Raw genomic sequence first — 14,964 nt, 5'->3', positions numbered from 1 at the left:
TGGGGAGGGTATATGTTGGTCAAGAACCTGTTCCTAAACCTTTCCCCTTTCTCCCTCCCTGCTCCCACTACCTCAGTGTCCTTGGAGTGAAGTGGGAGGTCTAAAAGTCTGATAGCCTAGGCAGGGTGCCACCCACCACCTACCCTCACCCCGGTAGTGATGGCGCAGGTGGCATCCCGGGAACCTGACACCCAAGATGAATAAATGATGCGGACTCAAACGGCCTGCAGCCAGAACGCTCCGCGGCTGCTGCCACCACCACCACCACCGTCATCGCCCGCCGGTGGCCAGGGGCAGTCACCTGGTAGCTCAGTGCATCAGCCCCCTCTGCTCTCAGGACTTGCATCGGAGCCCGCGGCAAACAGGAGAACATGGCCGGGAGGCAGTGCGGCTCCGGGCGGCTCTGGGCGCTGGGCGGTGCCGCGCTGGGGGCTTGCCTGGCGGGAGTCGCCACGCAGCTGGTAGAGGTGAGGCACCTCATCACGGAGGGCGCGGGATGATGGCACCATCGAGGCAGGGGCGGGCGGGTGCGAGGAACTGACTCTATCCCTTCATCTTGCTCGGTGGGGTGACATGGTCCCTTGCCCTTCACGCTTAGAGTCACTGGTCTGATGGTGGAGCACAGCCTCTGACTTCAGGGACACAGGGAGTTTGTGTCCATGTGTGGAGGAGGGAAACAGTTTTGCCACCCAGTCTTTGTTTTCCTAAAGGATGGGGAGAAGGGGGGTATTTGGACCCTGGATTTAGGGTATGCTGGGGGAACTGGCCTTTATTTGCACACCCGGATCTCTCCCTTCCTTAGGCCAGACCCGGGGACTGCAAGATCCAACTAGGTCCTAGTGACTCCTCTAACTGTGGAAGGCTTCTGAGCAGACATGTTGCGGAACTTCCTCTTTGGAAGAGAATAATGAGAGAAGGACAGAGAATGGGAGGGCTGAGAGACTTCGGCCCAGAAAGGAGGTGAAGAAGATGGGTGGATGGAGCAAGCTGGCCAGGAGCCTGGCTGGCTAGGGCCACCTGCAGCCTTCCCAACAGGAGGTAGCAGAACAGACTCAGAAGTCAGGAGCTGGGGGCAAAAGGGCAGAGTAGAGGCCCAGAAGGCAGTTGCTAAGAAACAGACAGGGTGGGATGGAAGACAGAGCCAGTCACACTCAGGGTTCCGAGGAGACAGAGCTTTGAACTGGCGAGTCTGAGGACAACACCCCGTGATACGGATACCTGTACCCCTGTGTAGTGTGTCCCTTCTGCAGCTGACCAGTGGTGTGGAAGAGGCTGTTCGAATCAGGTATCAGTCCCCCGTAAGGGAAGCCAGGCTGGCTTGGGCCCCATGGGGCATGCTAGGGCCTCTCACTCACTGCCCTGAGGCCTCTGCTCAGGACCCGAGCTGTTCTCAGAGCAAAGGCTGTGGCAACAAGCAAGCCGGTTCTGAGGCAAGGTGTCTCCCCACTCTGAGGAGTTCATCTCCTCCCAGCTCGGCAGAGGAAATCACATTTGGAGGCCATCTGCCTAGATCTCACCGCAAGGCCCGTGTGCTAAGGAAGCGTCAGGGATCCAGGCAGGGCTGGGATCCATTTCTCTTCTCCGTCCGTTTCTACTGGGCTGTACTTCTGAACCTACCACAGGATGCCTGTTTGTTGCCCGTTACGCTCCACCCAAGAGCCTAATCAGGATATTCCAGTTAGACAATCAGTCAGGCCAGAACCCCAGGCCTGAGAAACGGGGAACAGCCACAGACACAGCTCTTAACTCTGATCTGCAGTTAGGAACTGAACACACACACACATTGCTCCAACCATACATGTGCCCTCTGCCCATATATGTGCCTGTCTGGCCCCATACGCCATGAATCCAACACTTTCCAGCCCTTGCAAGGGGCTGGCTCCCTCCCAATGGACCAAGGGCTAATGCCCATTCTGTGGTACATTATCAATAGCTTTGCCATCAGATTGGCACCACTCCAACCACAGGGAGAGAAACTGAGGTCCAGAGTGAAGAAGGCAGGTCCCCGACCTAGTCCCTCTTAGTGAGCAGAATAGAGCTGAGAAGTCACGAACCAGTCTTTGGCTCAGTGACTCTGGGTCTCCTGGTGTAGATCAGCGAGATCCCCTCTGAGAACCACCATCCCCATGGTGGCAGTTGTTAGATGAGGAAGTACCTGGCATGGCACCTGGAAGGTGCTTATCTGTGTTTATGGACCACAGTGAGGGCGTGGCAACAGCAGAGAGGTTGAGAAACAGGTGGCTTTTCTTTCCCAGGACGTTTCAAGACTGTCCTTACTGAACAGTTAGGAGATGACATATCGAACACATGCCCGGTCTCACCCCTTTCCTTGCTCCGTAGCCAACTTTCTGACAGAGACAGGATTCTATCTCTTTCTAATCAAATCTAGCCTCTCTCCTATTCCACAAAGCACAGCCATATTCCCGTAGACACTCAGGACAAAGTCGCGTAACCTCAAAACACCCAGGACAGGCTGAGAATGAAACCTAGTTGGTAGACTGTTTGCCTAGCACACACAAAACCGCGGGTTCAATCCCCAGCGTAGCATCTATAAAAACACACGCCCGAGACAAAGCCATAGTTCCAAAACACCCAGATCAGCGATGTGTCCCCCTTGCTTTCTAGAAACACAAAGCGGGATGCCATCTTTTAATACCCTGTGGCCAGGTTCCCTTAGACCGGAACTTTCATCGTGCCCCCTAGAAGCCCACAGATCCTGTCTCTTTTGTCGCACTTACATACCTTAGCCACCTGGTGGCGCTACACTACTATTTTTCTAGGCCTAGCCTTCTGGTGGCATGGGGCAGGAGCCAGTGTGTGGCCACCTGTATGAGAGTCTTACCCACGTAGCCCAGCAGTAGAGCTCTACTGGGAGAGAAGAACAAAATCAGTCTACCAGGCAGCACACCTGGCCCAAGAAACAGGCTTTGCCTTGTCTCTGGCCTTGGTCCTGAGACCCCATCAGAGCTAGCTAGGACAGGTTGTCCACATTTGCTTCTTTGAGCCTTGTTTCCCCAAGCACCAACCACTCTTCTGGTCCAACTCCCTGGTGACACGGTCTGGGACTCTCATCGCTGCTTTTATTCTAAATCTTGGACTTTTTGAGGTCTAGGGTATTGGTTGTAAATGTCTGAAACCTTTCAGGGATTCTAAAACGTGTGGACTGAGTCCTTGCTGACCCCATCCCAACCTGCTGGCCTATGCCTGGCTCACCCCTTTCTCTTTTGACCCACAGCCCAGCACAGCCCCGCCCAAGCCCAAGCCACCTCCACTGACCAAGGAGACTGTGGTGTTCTGGGACATGCGCCTGTGGCACGTGGTGGGCATCTTTTCGCTGTTCGTGTTGTCTATCAGTGAGTAACCATATCCTGCCCTCTCCACCCCACCACAGGAGGAGCACAGCCCTCCTAATATCCCCTCCCCCCACTCGGGCCCCTTCCGTACTCTTTGGCTTCAGAGCAGCAATTCCGGGCAGTTCAAACTCTGCTCACAAGAGGCCCACCGTGGTCTCTGGCACCTTCTCACGCACACAAAGTCCCTGTGGAGGGCTGACGGGCCAGTGGTGACCCAAAGATTTTTGCTGGACCCGGGGAAGCAGCCACATGGCAATTATGTTAATTATAGGGGACTCCAACTGAATCCAGGACATGTCATCTTTCCTATGGCTGGCCTCCTGATGCTTTTCTTGCAGCTTGGCCAATTCAGAGAGCCCACACCCAGGGGCCCCAGCAAGGCCAACCTCCACCAGAGGCTCCCCAGACGCCGAGCAGATGCGGCTTCCAGACCCTGAGCTCTACCTCTCCAAGTGCCATTTTCCAGAAATGATTCATACCTACTTTTCAAAGCAGGGGTCCACTCTTTTCCTCCAGCCTTACTGATGCAATGGGCTTGGCATGGACCCCCTCGCCCCTCCCCTACTGCGAAGTTGGTCAGTGTGGGGGGTGCGACAACAAGTTGAATGAAGAGCAAGCTAGATGGGACACCAGGGCACAAAACAAGGGCAAGGAGGGCAGAGCAAAGAGAGAAGAAACCCACCCCACTTATAACAGCCCCTAGAGGAGGGGTCTTCTGGGTGGTGGACTAGAGAAAGGCTGGCTGGGAAGGATCTCGAGACTGGACAATATGCTTGGAGAGAGCTGGCCTCTATGCCAGGTCTCAGATAAAACCTGTGGGGCGCCACCAAAATGGACTCAAAACAGAAGCTAAAGTGATACTGAGTTTCTAGCGGCAGCTCTCCCTAGGGATGGCCTGGAGATCTGTATGACCAGAGAAAAAACATCCAGATGTGAAGGGCTCTCAAGACATCTGGTCTGTACAGGCTTCTCCTGGCACCCAAGGTGTCCTCGAGCGAGAATACCCTTCTCCCAGACCTGGGGAACTAGCTGATGGAATCCCAGCTAAGACCTAGAGAGGAGGCAGCTCAGTGATGGCTCCAGAAAACAGTGTACCTGCAGCCAGAGTCCCTGTATCCGGAGGGAGACCATCCTTGTTATCAAGAGGCAGAGTTAAGGAGTACGTGTCCCTAGGAACCTCAAAGCAGTGAAGAGAACACCTCTGGGGTGTCCCCTCACCCCCAGGGTATCAGCTAGGAACCTGAGGTCTCTCCCAGGCCCTGCTCTCAGAGAATGGTGGAGAGGCCTGGGGCCACACCAGAAATTTGCACAGACTCTAACTGAAAAGGCACATGGAAGTCATCTGTAGAGCAGTCCCCCACCCCTAACTTCATTCCCTAGATTGGAAAAAGGTGGAAGGTCCTTGCAGAGCACATTATCGGTGGCTACCTACCATAGCACGGCTTCTAGGAATGCTGATGGGAAGCCATCTTCTCTGCTTCCCAGCCTGCTTGAGCTCAGGCAGGTATTAGTGGAGCATTTCCTCCCCGAAATCCCTCAGGGACGGGACTAAGGCTGAATCAAGTTCCCCTGGGGGGGGGCGGTCTCCAGAATCCCCAGCTCTGTCCTGGGACTCAGAACTTGACCCCAAATCTTTATTCATTTTCTTTGAAGAGAAAAAAGCAGGCCAGGCTAGGTAGGGCAGGCTTGGATGAGCAGGCAGTATGAGATCCTTGTTTGGCTGCCAACAGCTACCTGATCGGCTTCTTCTGAGCTCTGGGCTCCTAGGACCTGGCACCGGCTACATGGAGCCTTAACAAGCAGGGTCTTCAGGGTGTCACTGGGTGACTGCATAGATGACCCAAGAAAGTGGAACTGGAGCATGAGAAAAACAGGAGTCTGGATAAGACCAAAGCAGAGCACTCTGAGTAATAAGAGATCATTGTCTTCTTAGGCCTAACCCCAGAGAACCATGCACTAGGGCTCTAGGGTAGCTGGCCTCTTCCTACCCCATCCCCAACATATTCCTAAATGCCACTGGCTCCCAAAGGAACCCAATCCATTTCTCAGCAATGGAGGCTTCTGGGCAATCTCTCCCATCCATCTGTCTGTCCATCTATCGATCCATCCATCCACTCATTCCATCCCATTGCTTCTCCCATTCTAAAGTCTGGGTGAGACAAATGGAAGCAAAATATTTGGCTCAAGGTGCACAGCTTCGGTTGAATAAGATGACCATAGACTACCTAGGTCTGATCCATTTCCTCAAAATAGACCTGGCTTGTCATGCCTGGGCCCTTCTGCAACTCAGTAGCCCGCCAGGAAGTTCTGTCTGGTCATATTATTTATAATAAGAACCGGCCCCACCTCCTCCCTAGGGGCTGGGTCCACAGTGGTCAGATTGTGGGAGCCTTAGAAAAATAAACTCTGCCCAGCCAGCCAAGTCCTGGCAGCCCTGCCCTGCCCATCACTAGACAGGCCAGCTTCCATGTTCTGCCCAGTTGACGTGGCATTGCCTTTAACCAGAAAAACATCCCTGGGATAACTCCCTCAGCAGCAAATGCCTGGGACAGTTTCTTCCCTAGACAGGATTGTCCTCAGGGAGACTGAAGAGGATGTAGGCATACCCTTGGGTGTTTAAGGCACTTCTGTCTGTGACAAGGGGGCTGGAGAGGCACTTAGGTCAGAAGCGCAGGGTGATTCTAGGTAGCCTTAGCTAGAGCTATACCTAAGACCCTCACTTTACCCTGCTCTGCACCCAGTGTGATCAGAGACTAAGACTGAGACTAAGACCAAGACTGGCTATAGAATTTGTGGTCTACTACAATGAAAACCCCAGGCTTCATATCCAAGTTGCTAAGAACTGGACAGCCACACACTATACAGGATGCATGGGCCACGTGCATCTGTGTAAAGGTCACCTTAGGCTTTTGCAGAAGTCTGACGTGAGACATGCTTAAGCAGACAGAGTCAGGACTAGCATTTGGGTACCACTCAAGTTGGCTGAGACCTTATCCCAGCCAAACCTGCTCTGACATCCAAACAGTCATCACGCTGTGCTGTGTCTTCAACTGCCGTGTACCACGGACACGGAAGGAGATCGAGGCTCGGTATCTACAGCGAAAGGCAGCCAAGATGTACACAGACAAGCTGGAGACCGTGCCTCCCCTTAACGAACTCACAGAAATCCCCGGAGGTAAGTAGATTCCGGTCCAATTGCAGCCTGCTCTGGACCCTGCAGCCAGCCACTTCCTCAGGCCCACTATTCCAAGTGAACCTGTCTCGCTGTGCTTTCTCATTGTGGATGGCTCAGAGGAGCTGGGAACTATCTCAGGAGAACAGAGTGCAGAAACTGGTCAGAGCCAGGCAACTAAAATAGGGAGCCTGTTTTCTGGCAGGAAAATTGTGTGTGGGGGCTGGGGAGGTGATTCAGTTGGTAAGGTCTTTGCCATACAAACGCAAGGACCTGGGTTTGGCGCTCCAACACCCACATTGAAATTAGACAGCTATAGAAGACATCCAACGTCCAGCCTCTGGTCTCTCCACGCATGCGCGCACGTGTTTGCGCTCATAGGCATGCGCACACGTGTTTGCGCTCATAGGCATGCGCACACATGCATTCCCAAATTAAAAAAGATCCGAAAGAGAAAGGAGAGGAGGTTCTGCAGCCTTTGCCTGTCTCACCACTGTGGCTTGGCCTCTTTCCCCCTCCCCTCAGAGGAGAAGAAGAAAAAGAAGAAGGACAGCGTGGACACGGTGGCTATCAAGGTTGAGGAGGACGAGAAGAAGGAGGCGAAGAAGAAAGGAGAGAAGTGAGGGTGGGGCCTGGAGGTGGCCGCTGAGGCTGGCAGGCCGTGAAACATAAGTTAGGGCCCGGATCCAGGTATCAGGACTCGGTGTTCATACATTGGGCTGCCGAGGCTGTGGTCCAAGGGGAAGCCAAGGCCACGGTCATTATCTTACGGCCCAAAAGATGTAGGGACAAGACTTCACTAGTGTCCGTCCTGGACTCTGTTCATTTCACATCAGCAGTCTGGGCACTTCTCATGGTCCACTGTCCCTCCATAGATATAGTGTGGTCTCAAACTCTTCTCCCCATCCTGACAAGCTTCTGTCCCACCCTTCTTGCCAGGGGCAGAAGCGGCTATGAAGGAGTCAGGGATTGGTCGTTCAGGATGGCAGGATTGAACAGGTTGTTCAAAAACATAGAGGGGGACTTGTGACGTGCGAGATTCTCTGACACAGCTAGATCGCTGTCCCAAATAGCAAGGAGATTGCCCCAAGTTTGACGGTAATCTGTCCCTGGCTGCTAGTGTGGCCCCATTATCAGGAAAGCCCCTGACCTGGCAGATGCCAAGCTCTGAAAACAAGGTAACAGTGAGACAGAGCTGAGGCCACTGAGGGGCTGGCAGGAGACTGAGAGCCAGAACTCTATCAGATCACCAGGAAGCAGTCAGCCATCTGCCTGCTGAACACAGTGGTGTGTGGATTCTCTTCTGCCATGCCCCTTACTTTTAAAAAAACATCTCTGCCAAGAAGGTAATTGATACGCCACGGAGGGGTTGGCTCCAGAGAGATGTACGAGGCGCTTCCAGCATCAAAATGAGGAGCTCTGCCCAGACCTGGGACCTGAGACCCTGGGAAGACTTTCCAAGTGGAAAGCCTGCTAGAAAGGTGTCCTGAGAAAATTTGTAAATAAAGCTGGGTGACTTCTCATTTCTAGACATATAAAGCTTCATCTGAGGTGAATCTCCACCCCGGTCTCATGCTTTGCCAGACCCTTGAGGATTCCTGTAGAAAGTGACAAAATTCATAACAGGTGCCTCAGACAAGTCTGACGTTCTCTCCCTGAACCCTGTCCCAGACTAAGGGGGAAAAAAAGCCCAGTGGCTGAGGAGCAGTTACAGGCACCCCACCCCCACCAAGTGGACAGGGAGGGAAACTGAGGAGCTAAGCTAAGCTGTCCACCAATCTACCCCATGCTCTCAATGGGCCTCTGACACTTTAGACCTGGTGCTGGGAGTCACAGGAACCATTCTACATGCAGAAGCACGCCAGGATGGCATGAGAAGGGACAACTGAGAGGGCAGAGGGATCGCAGAAGGCCCTGCGTGCAGCCTGTGGGACATGTGCCTGCATCTCTCCAGGCTGGAAGGAGGACTAGCGGGTCACAGTACTGCATGCAGCTCTGGGAACAATATTCTGGAGAGTTCCAGGCACCGGCCAGAAGGCAGTCAAGACCACGGAGAGTTCAATTCCCACTCAAGTCTCACAGAAGGAACATGTCGCTCTCCATGTAGGGGTCTGAGAGGGAGGTCTAACAGCCCCAGCTTCAGCGTGGGTATCCCATCCTAATCTTGCCACTGCCTCTTCATATACCCCTCTCTGCTTTCTTCAGGAGCCACCCCAAACCTTTAGAGGCTCCACACTCTTCAGTATAAGTGCCCATCCCATTGTGCATTCCTGCTTCCCACTAGAGCAGGCTCAGAAAGGAGGAGACATGGGGTAAAGAAGTGTTTAATCTCTGCTAGCCCCTGCTGGCTGAGTGCCACACCCACAGCAGCACTCAGGAGGAGGGGAAGGAAGGAGAGACAAGGCAGTGTCACAGAGTGCCCAGAAGGATGAGGAGCAGAAGGAAAGCCAGGAGCAAGGTCCTGGGTGGGACTGTAAGGGTCAGAGACTCCCCACTTAGGTGGTCCCAGATCCACATCTGGTAGTGGGAGACCTGCAGAAAGATGGGCGGGGCCTCGCCCTTCTTGCAGCCTGGGCCCCAGCTCATCATTCCCACGAGGTACCATGTGCCGTCTGAAGAGCAGACCAGGGGCTCACCAGTTTTCTCCTGTAAGGAGGAAGGAAATTAAACAGGTCAGGGGGAGGTGAAGCCTTGTCTGGAGGGGGGCATGATCTGACTCAGGGACCCACCTAAGATGTTCCCCACCAGTTTCTTTCTATACGCCCTCCCCCAGTATGAACAAAGTTGACAGTTCCTCCCCTACAGGACAATCCATCATTGTAACTTCATACCTAACTCCCTCTCCGTCTTATCCCCCATCCTCTCCTACCCCCACCCCTGCTTATGTTTCTCATCCTCCCTCCCTTCCCTCTCCACAGCCCTCAGCTCTGCCTCCTTCACCCCTTCATCCCTTGGGATGGGCGAGCAAGAGACAGCAGTCCTCACATAGCAGAAGTTTTCCCTGTTGTTGTCCCTGGCGCAGATCATCTGAGAGTTGATGATCCGAACCAAGGAGGGGATTCCGGAGAACTTGTGGTAGAACTGTTCACACTTCCTGCTGTTCAGGATAGAGACTTCCTTCTCCTGGAGGGACTGGAACTGGGGCCATATGCCTATGGGACAGGTCCCCAATCAGGTTTAGTCATTGGTTAGCCCATAGCCACTGGCTCGGGCTCTTTTGCATAGTGGCCACAGTGAGGTCTCCATATCTGGGCTATTTCCCCGTCGGGCCAGCAGGTTCCAAGTTGCTCCCATGGAGGTGCCAGAACATAGTCCACACTCACTGGCCTCTTGGCTCTGCTAGTCTTCTTCCAAGTGCCTGCGAGTACTCTCAGGGCTAAAGCCTTTCTTTTTTTAAGCCATCCCTGGGGTCTCTTTCTCATTAACTTCCCCCAGGCCCACCCCACTACCCTACCCTAACCCCCCTCCCACCTCTAATCAGCACTCTCTTCCATCCCACCCAACATGCGCCCGAGCTCCCCGAAGACAGGAAACTTCTGATTATTCCAGGACAGGCCACGGAATGGCTGTTTAGGGGATAAATCAGATCCCTAAAGATACAGAGAAGGACATTGGGGGCTCCATAAAGGGCGTAGATACTCCCAGAACATATCAGAAAAAAAAAAAAAAAACCCTTGGCTAAGCATGGGAGGATGTGCCTGTCTTGGGAGCTTTGTTCCTACAATGGAACGACAAGGAATCAGGGGTGGGGGGCACTGGAGGGAAAGGGGGTGGGAGTGGACGTTTCTAGACGTTCAGCTTTTCTGCATCCATTCTGGAAAGCGTCTTGCAGACCCGAGACCTGAGAACCGACTCTCTTGTACTGTCTACAGTTGTGTGTGGGTGACAAGCTATTGTTCTGAGACCTCCCTGCTCTCAAGACACTTCTGTTCACACAAGCTCTCTTTACATAAGCTCTCGTGACCCTGAGACTTCAGTGGTTCCCAGAGGCCTAACTGACCATATGTGTTCACTGACAAGGTCAGTCAGCTCTTTAAAAAAGGCACTCCAGAAATGTTCATCCGAGGGACACCCCAGCAACACCCAAGTCCACTCTCCCACCATGCACCCTAAGGATGGGAGGTGGTGCTCTGACTTACCATTAGCCTTGGGATATCCCCAGCCTGTCACAGTGCAGAGAGAACTATCATCCACCATATAGTCCAAGCCAGGCAGGCAGACAGGCCACACATATTTGCTGTACTTGAGCCCCCACTTGAGCTTGAGGAGGCCAATGTCGTGGGCCCGGCCAACCCAAGACCAGTAGCGCTTGAATTGGTAGCCGCTGTTTATGATAATCTGATGTACCGGCACATCTGAGCTGGTTCCTGATGTCTGGTTAATCCATGGGCTCCCTGCCCTCACTGTATAGTTAACATGGTTTCTACAGGAGTGGGATGGGGGTGTATTCCATCAGCTCTAGGCTCCCGCCTCAGCCCCCAATCCTGCCCTCCACAACACTGTGGCCCTTTAAGCAAATCCAGGCAGGGCCACCTCCTGCTTCAAGCCACCCCCCCCCCCCAGCCCGTTCCTCATGATAGAGTCTTGCACACACAGTGTGGTCCTCTTTGTTGTGTGGAAGAGAAAAAAATGGAGATTCAGAGAAATGCCGTGGCCTGCTCAGGGATGTTCACATAGGAAGTGGTCTCTGTTTCCTCAAATGAAAACCTGAGTTTTTCTCCTACTTTTTACCTCAGAGGGTAAAGGGGGTCCCTATGTAATGACCATGGTCTGAATCTCAAGCCAGTCTAATGGGAACATGCCTTCACTGGTCAGTCCTCATGGGAAACACAGATTCTGTTCTCAGGAACTCGAAGGCCCCAGAACATAGGCACAGCCACCCCTTTGTCTCTACACAAGGTATGTCCATCTTCCTGTCTCTAACCCACCTGAGAGGCTCTAAGTCAGGGCCTCTCTCAGAAGAGAAGAGAGGATGCTTGGAATGAAAGACCTAGGGCCTTCTGAGCTTCTGATCCTTACCCACAGAATGACAGCACAGGACTGATGGGGAGGTAGAAAGATAAAGGGTGGGTACGTGTCAAAGGCCGATTCCTCCCTTGCTCGGGGTGAGGGTGAGGCTGGGCCTGGCTCTGTGGGCTCCACACAGGGACACAATTGCTACTTGATGAGTCACCTGGGAGAGTGACTGAGTCTGGTATGACCCACCCACCTGGGCCCCAACTTACTGGGTCAAGCAATGGGCCACAGTCAGCACCCACTGGGAAGCTATTAGGATGCCGGCACAGATGTGTGAGCCATTAGCCTGCACACTGACCATCCATGGCCACCGTCGAGTCATGGCTTCTGCGTCCCTGAGAGTAGGGTCTGGCTCGTGGGAGGAGCCACAGACTAAAGAGAAAGAGAAGAGTTTGACGAAGGATGATGAGCTCACCCAGCCACATCATGTGGCTCTGTCCCCATTTCCTCCAGCCTCTCCAGCCCCTCACCTGTAGCTACCCAACCTTTTCTATATGTTGCTATAAAATGACGGCATCCACCTATGGACACAGTTTGTTCTTACAGCTTGGGCCCCAGAGCACTCTAATAAGTTTCAGCCAGACCTGTATTTCTATCTGATTGTAGACTGCTCTCCCTGTTTGATCCAATGTGGACCCCTGCCCCTTCTCTGGGAATCCCCTCTTGTGACACAGGGAGATAAAAAATGGGTGAATCAACAGTAAAACAGGCTGTATGAGGGAATGGGTACATCCCAAAGAGGAAACGTAACAAAAGCCACGGGAGTTTGCCTGGCCTCCATGGGACTCGGGCTATCCAGCTTTAAGCTATATCACACACCGGTCTGTCAAAAGCTTAGTATTTGTGATATCAAATGCTGGTGAGGATTCTAGGTCATGATGCACCCTCCTGCAGAAGGGAGTGCCAACTGCAAAGGGCACTGTGGGAAAAGTTGTGAAGACTCAAGAACGGGGGCTAGAGAGATGGTTTGGCTATTAAGAGCACTGGCTTCATTGGGTAGGGGTATCAGAGACCACTTTTAACCCCAAAACTTGTGAGGCAGAGGCAGGTAAACCTCTGAGTTTAAGGTCATTCTAGTCTACAGAGTTCCAGGACAGCCAGGGCTACACAGAGAAGCCCTGTTTGGTTTGTTTTGTTTGGGGAGGGGGGCACTAGCTGCTTTTCCCAAGCACAGGCATAGGAGTTGTTCCCAGCAGGCACGTGGTGGCTTGCAACCATCCATAGCTCCAGTTTTGGAGATATGGTGTCCTCTTCTGGCTTCCAGAGGTACTAGGCACATAGGTAGCACAGATGCATGCATGCAGGCAAAGAATTATAAGCATAAAAATAAAGGAAATTGAAGATAACATGTCCAGCTTCCCAGTTATTTCCACTTAACTATGTTCTAAACAAACCAGCGGACTGTGGAACCAAGTAAATGGGCCATGGCTAGCATACTCACATATCTTTAAGTATATTTAGGTGCTCATTTGTAATGCTAGGATGGGATTCAGAGCCTGGTGTTATTCATGTGTTACACGTTTTTTTTTTTTCTCTCACTCCTGTGTGAATGGGTAGACACATGCTGCTGTGTGCTTGTGGAGGCCAGAGGAGAATTTCCAGAATACTTGTTGCTCTTTCTCCTAACACACTGAACCCGACGCTAGACTGGCAGCTTCCTCAGTAGGGTGCTGAGGTCACAGCAATCTCCTGTCTCTGCTTCCCATTCCCCTGCCTCTACCCACTGGGGTTTACAGGAGCATGAGACCACACCTACTCGGCTTTTTACATAGGTCTCGGGGTTTTAACTCAGGTCATTCTGTTTGCATGGTAAGAGCTCTCTTGCCCACGGAGTGATGATCTCCCCAGTCCACCACAGCATTTTAAAATGATACTCAGCTAAGAGACTATCAGCGCGCACCACACACAGGACCTCAATGTCCCCTGCTAGACTTTCCTAGGCAGTTAAAGTGACTTCGTTGACTCCTAGGATGGTAACTATCTCTTATGTGGGTCTTAACCACAGTCCACTGTTTATGTGAAAATATACAGGTGCACTGGTTAGGTTTAATTGCAGACTCGGCAGACACAGCGTAGAGTCATCTGAAAGAAAAGGCTACACACTGGTAAATTGTCTAAATGAGATTGGCCTGTGGGTAAATTCAATGGGGGTGGGGGTGAGGGTTGTTGCTAATTAATTGATGCGCAATTAAGGATGGCACAGCCCTACGTGGAGTGGCACCATCCCCAGGCAGGTGGACCTGGGCTATATAAGAAAACAAACCAAGCATGATCCAGTGAGTGATCTGCCAGCAAGCATCTGCTTCAGGTTCTCGTCCCACCCACCAAGTGGCTTTATCACACCAACAGCCAGGAAATTAGAACACCAGGTGGGCTCTGAAGACCCCACAAGAAGTCTAACACATGGGCCTCTTGGAGTTATGCTGTGGGTTCTGGAATGGGAACCCGAGGAAAGCACAGGCCAGGCTAAAGGAGGGCCTACAGCTGCCAGAGAGACATCTGGCCAGCAGCCAGCTCTGGGTACCCGGCCACCCCCAACTCACCATTCCTGGCACTAGCTTTGACTTTCCTCAGCCTGCACCCATTTACCTCGCTACGATGGAAGGCCTGTAAGCCAAGAACCCTGAAGGCAGGCAGGCCCTAGTCCTGGCCCAACCTGCTTCAGTGCTCAGTAGACACTTGTACAAGGACGGTCCCTTCTGTCTACTCGTCCTTTGGGTCCTTGATCCCTCAACCCTTTGACTTCAGGGATTAAAAAGTCTGTAAGAACTCTCTGACCTCTCTTGCACAGTACTTACAGGGGAGGTGGCTGGGTTCCATCGTAGGAAGGGACACAGGAGTGCCCGAATTAGGACCGGACACAGGAGTGCCCGCAGTGCTCCGATCCCTCACTGTGGTCGGTGGAGTGCCTGCAGTGCTCCGATCACTCACTGTGGTCGGTGGAGTGCCCGCCGTGCTCCGATCACTCACTGTGGTCGGTGGAGTGCCCGCAGTGCTCCGATCACTCACTGTGGTCGGTGGAGTCACGCCTGAGGTCTGGGCCTGCCGAGGAAGGCGAAGCCTACCTGAGGGACAGATGCCTCTGGAGGCACAGGAGACTCCAGGGCCTGTCGGGACTGTGGTGGACAGCGTCCCCGAGGATTCTTCTGCGGCCAAGCAGCCTGTGGAAGGTCACGAGCGGGTCAGAGGCGGCCACGGGTGGGCGAGCTGGGGGTGGGCGAGCTGGGGGTGGGCGAGCTGGGGGTGGGCGAGCTGGGGAGGGCGCTGGGGGCGGATGGGCTCACCTGCCGGCCGCCGAGGCAGCAGCAACAGCAGCATCAGCAACAGCAGGAGAAAGGCTCGGGCGCGGGTGCGGGATACCCCGGGCACACGGGGACCCTGAAGGCCCTGTCCACGGACCCCTGCCCCGCACCAGGGCTCCAT

The 14,964-nt window shown here is 53.4% G+C and overlaps 2 protein-coding genes across 2 annotated transcripts; one reads left to right on the top strand and one right to left on the bottom strand.

Annotated features, from left to right (window-relative positions):
* Window positions 1–371: 371 nt before the first annotated feature.
* Window positions 372–7,148, top strand: TMIE (transmembrane inner ear; the record flags this gene model as incomplete). The annotated part of the gene is made up of 4 exons (XM_080934945.1): window positions 372–467; window positions 3,236–3,353; window positions 6,379–6,528; window positions 7,051–7,148. The coding sequence occupies 4 exons, from the start codon at window positions 372–374 to the stop codon at window positions 7,146–7,148; spliced, it is 462 nt and encodes a 153-aa protein (XP_080791071.1).
* Window positions 7,149–8,934: 1,786 nt separating this feature from the next.
* On the bottom strand, window positions 8,935–14,964 carry PRSS50 (serine protease 50; the record flags this gene model as incomplete). Its single annotated transcript, XM_080934689.1, is given in 6 exon segments — window positions 8,935–9,171; window positions 9,511–9,677; window positions 10,665–10,948; window positions 11,751–11,913; window positions 14,469–14,712; window positions 14,716–14,964. Coding segments are annotated over 6 exon segments (1,344 nt in total).

This window comes from Micromys minutus (assembly GCF_963924665.1).
Source record: "Micromys minutus genome assembly, chromosome: 21".
Lineage (NCBI taxonomy): Eukaryota > Metazoa > Chordata > Mammalia > Rodentia > Muridae > Micromys > Micromys minutus.
Note: the sequence above shows the minus strand (reverse complement) of the source record. Positions and strands in the feature narration are given on the sequence as shown.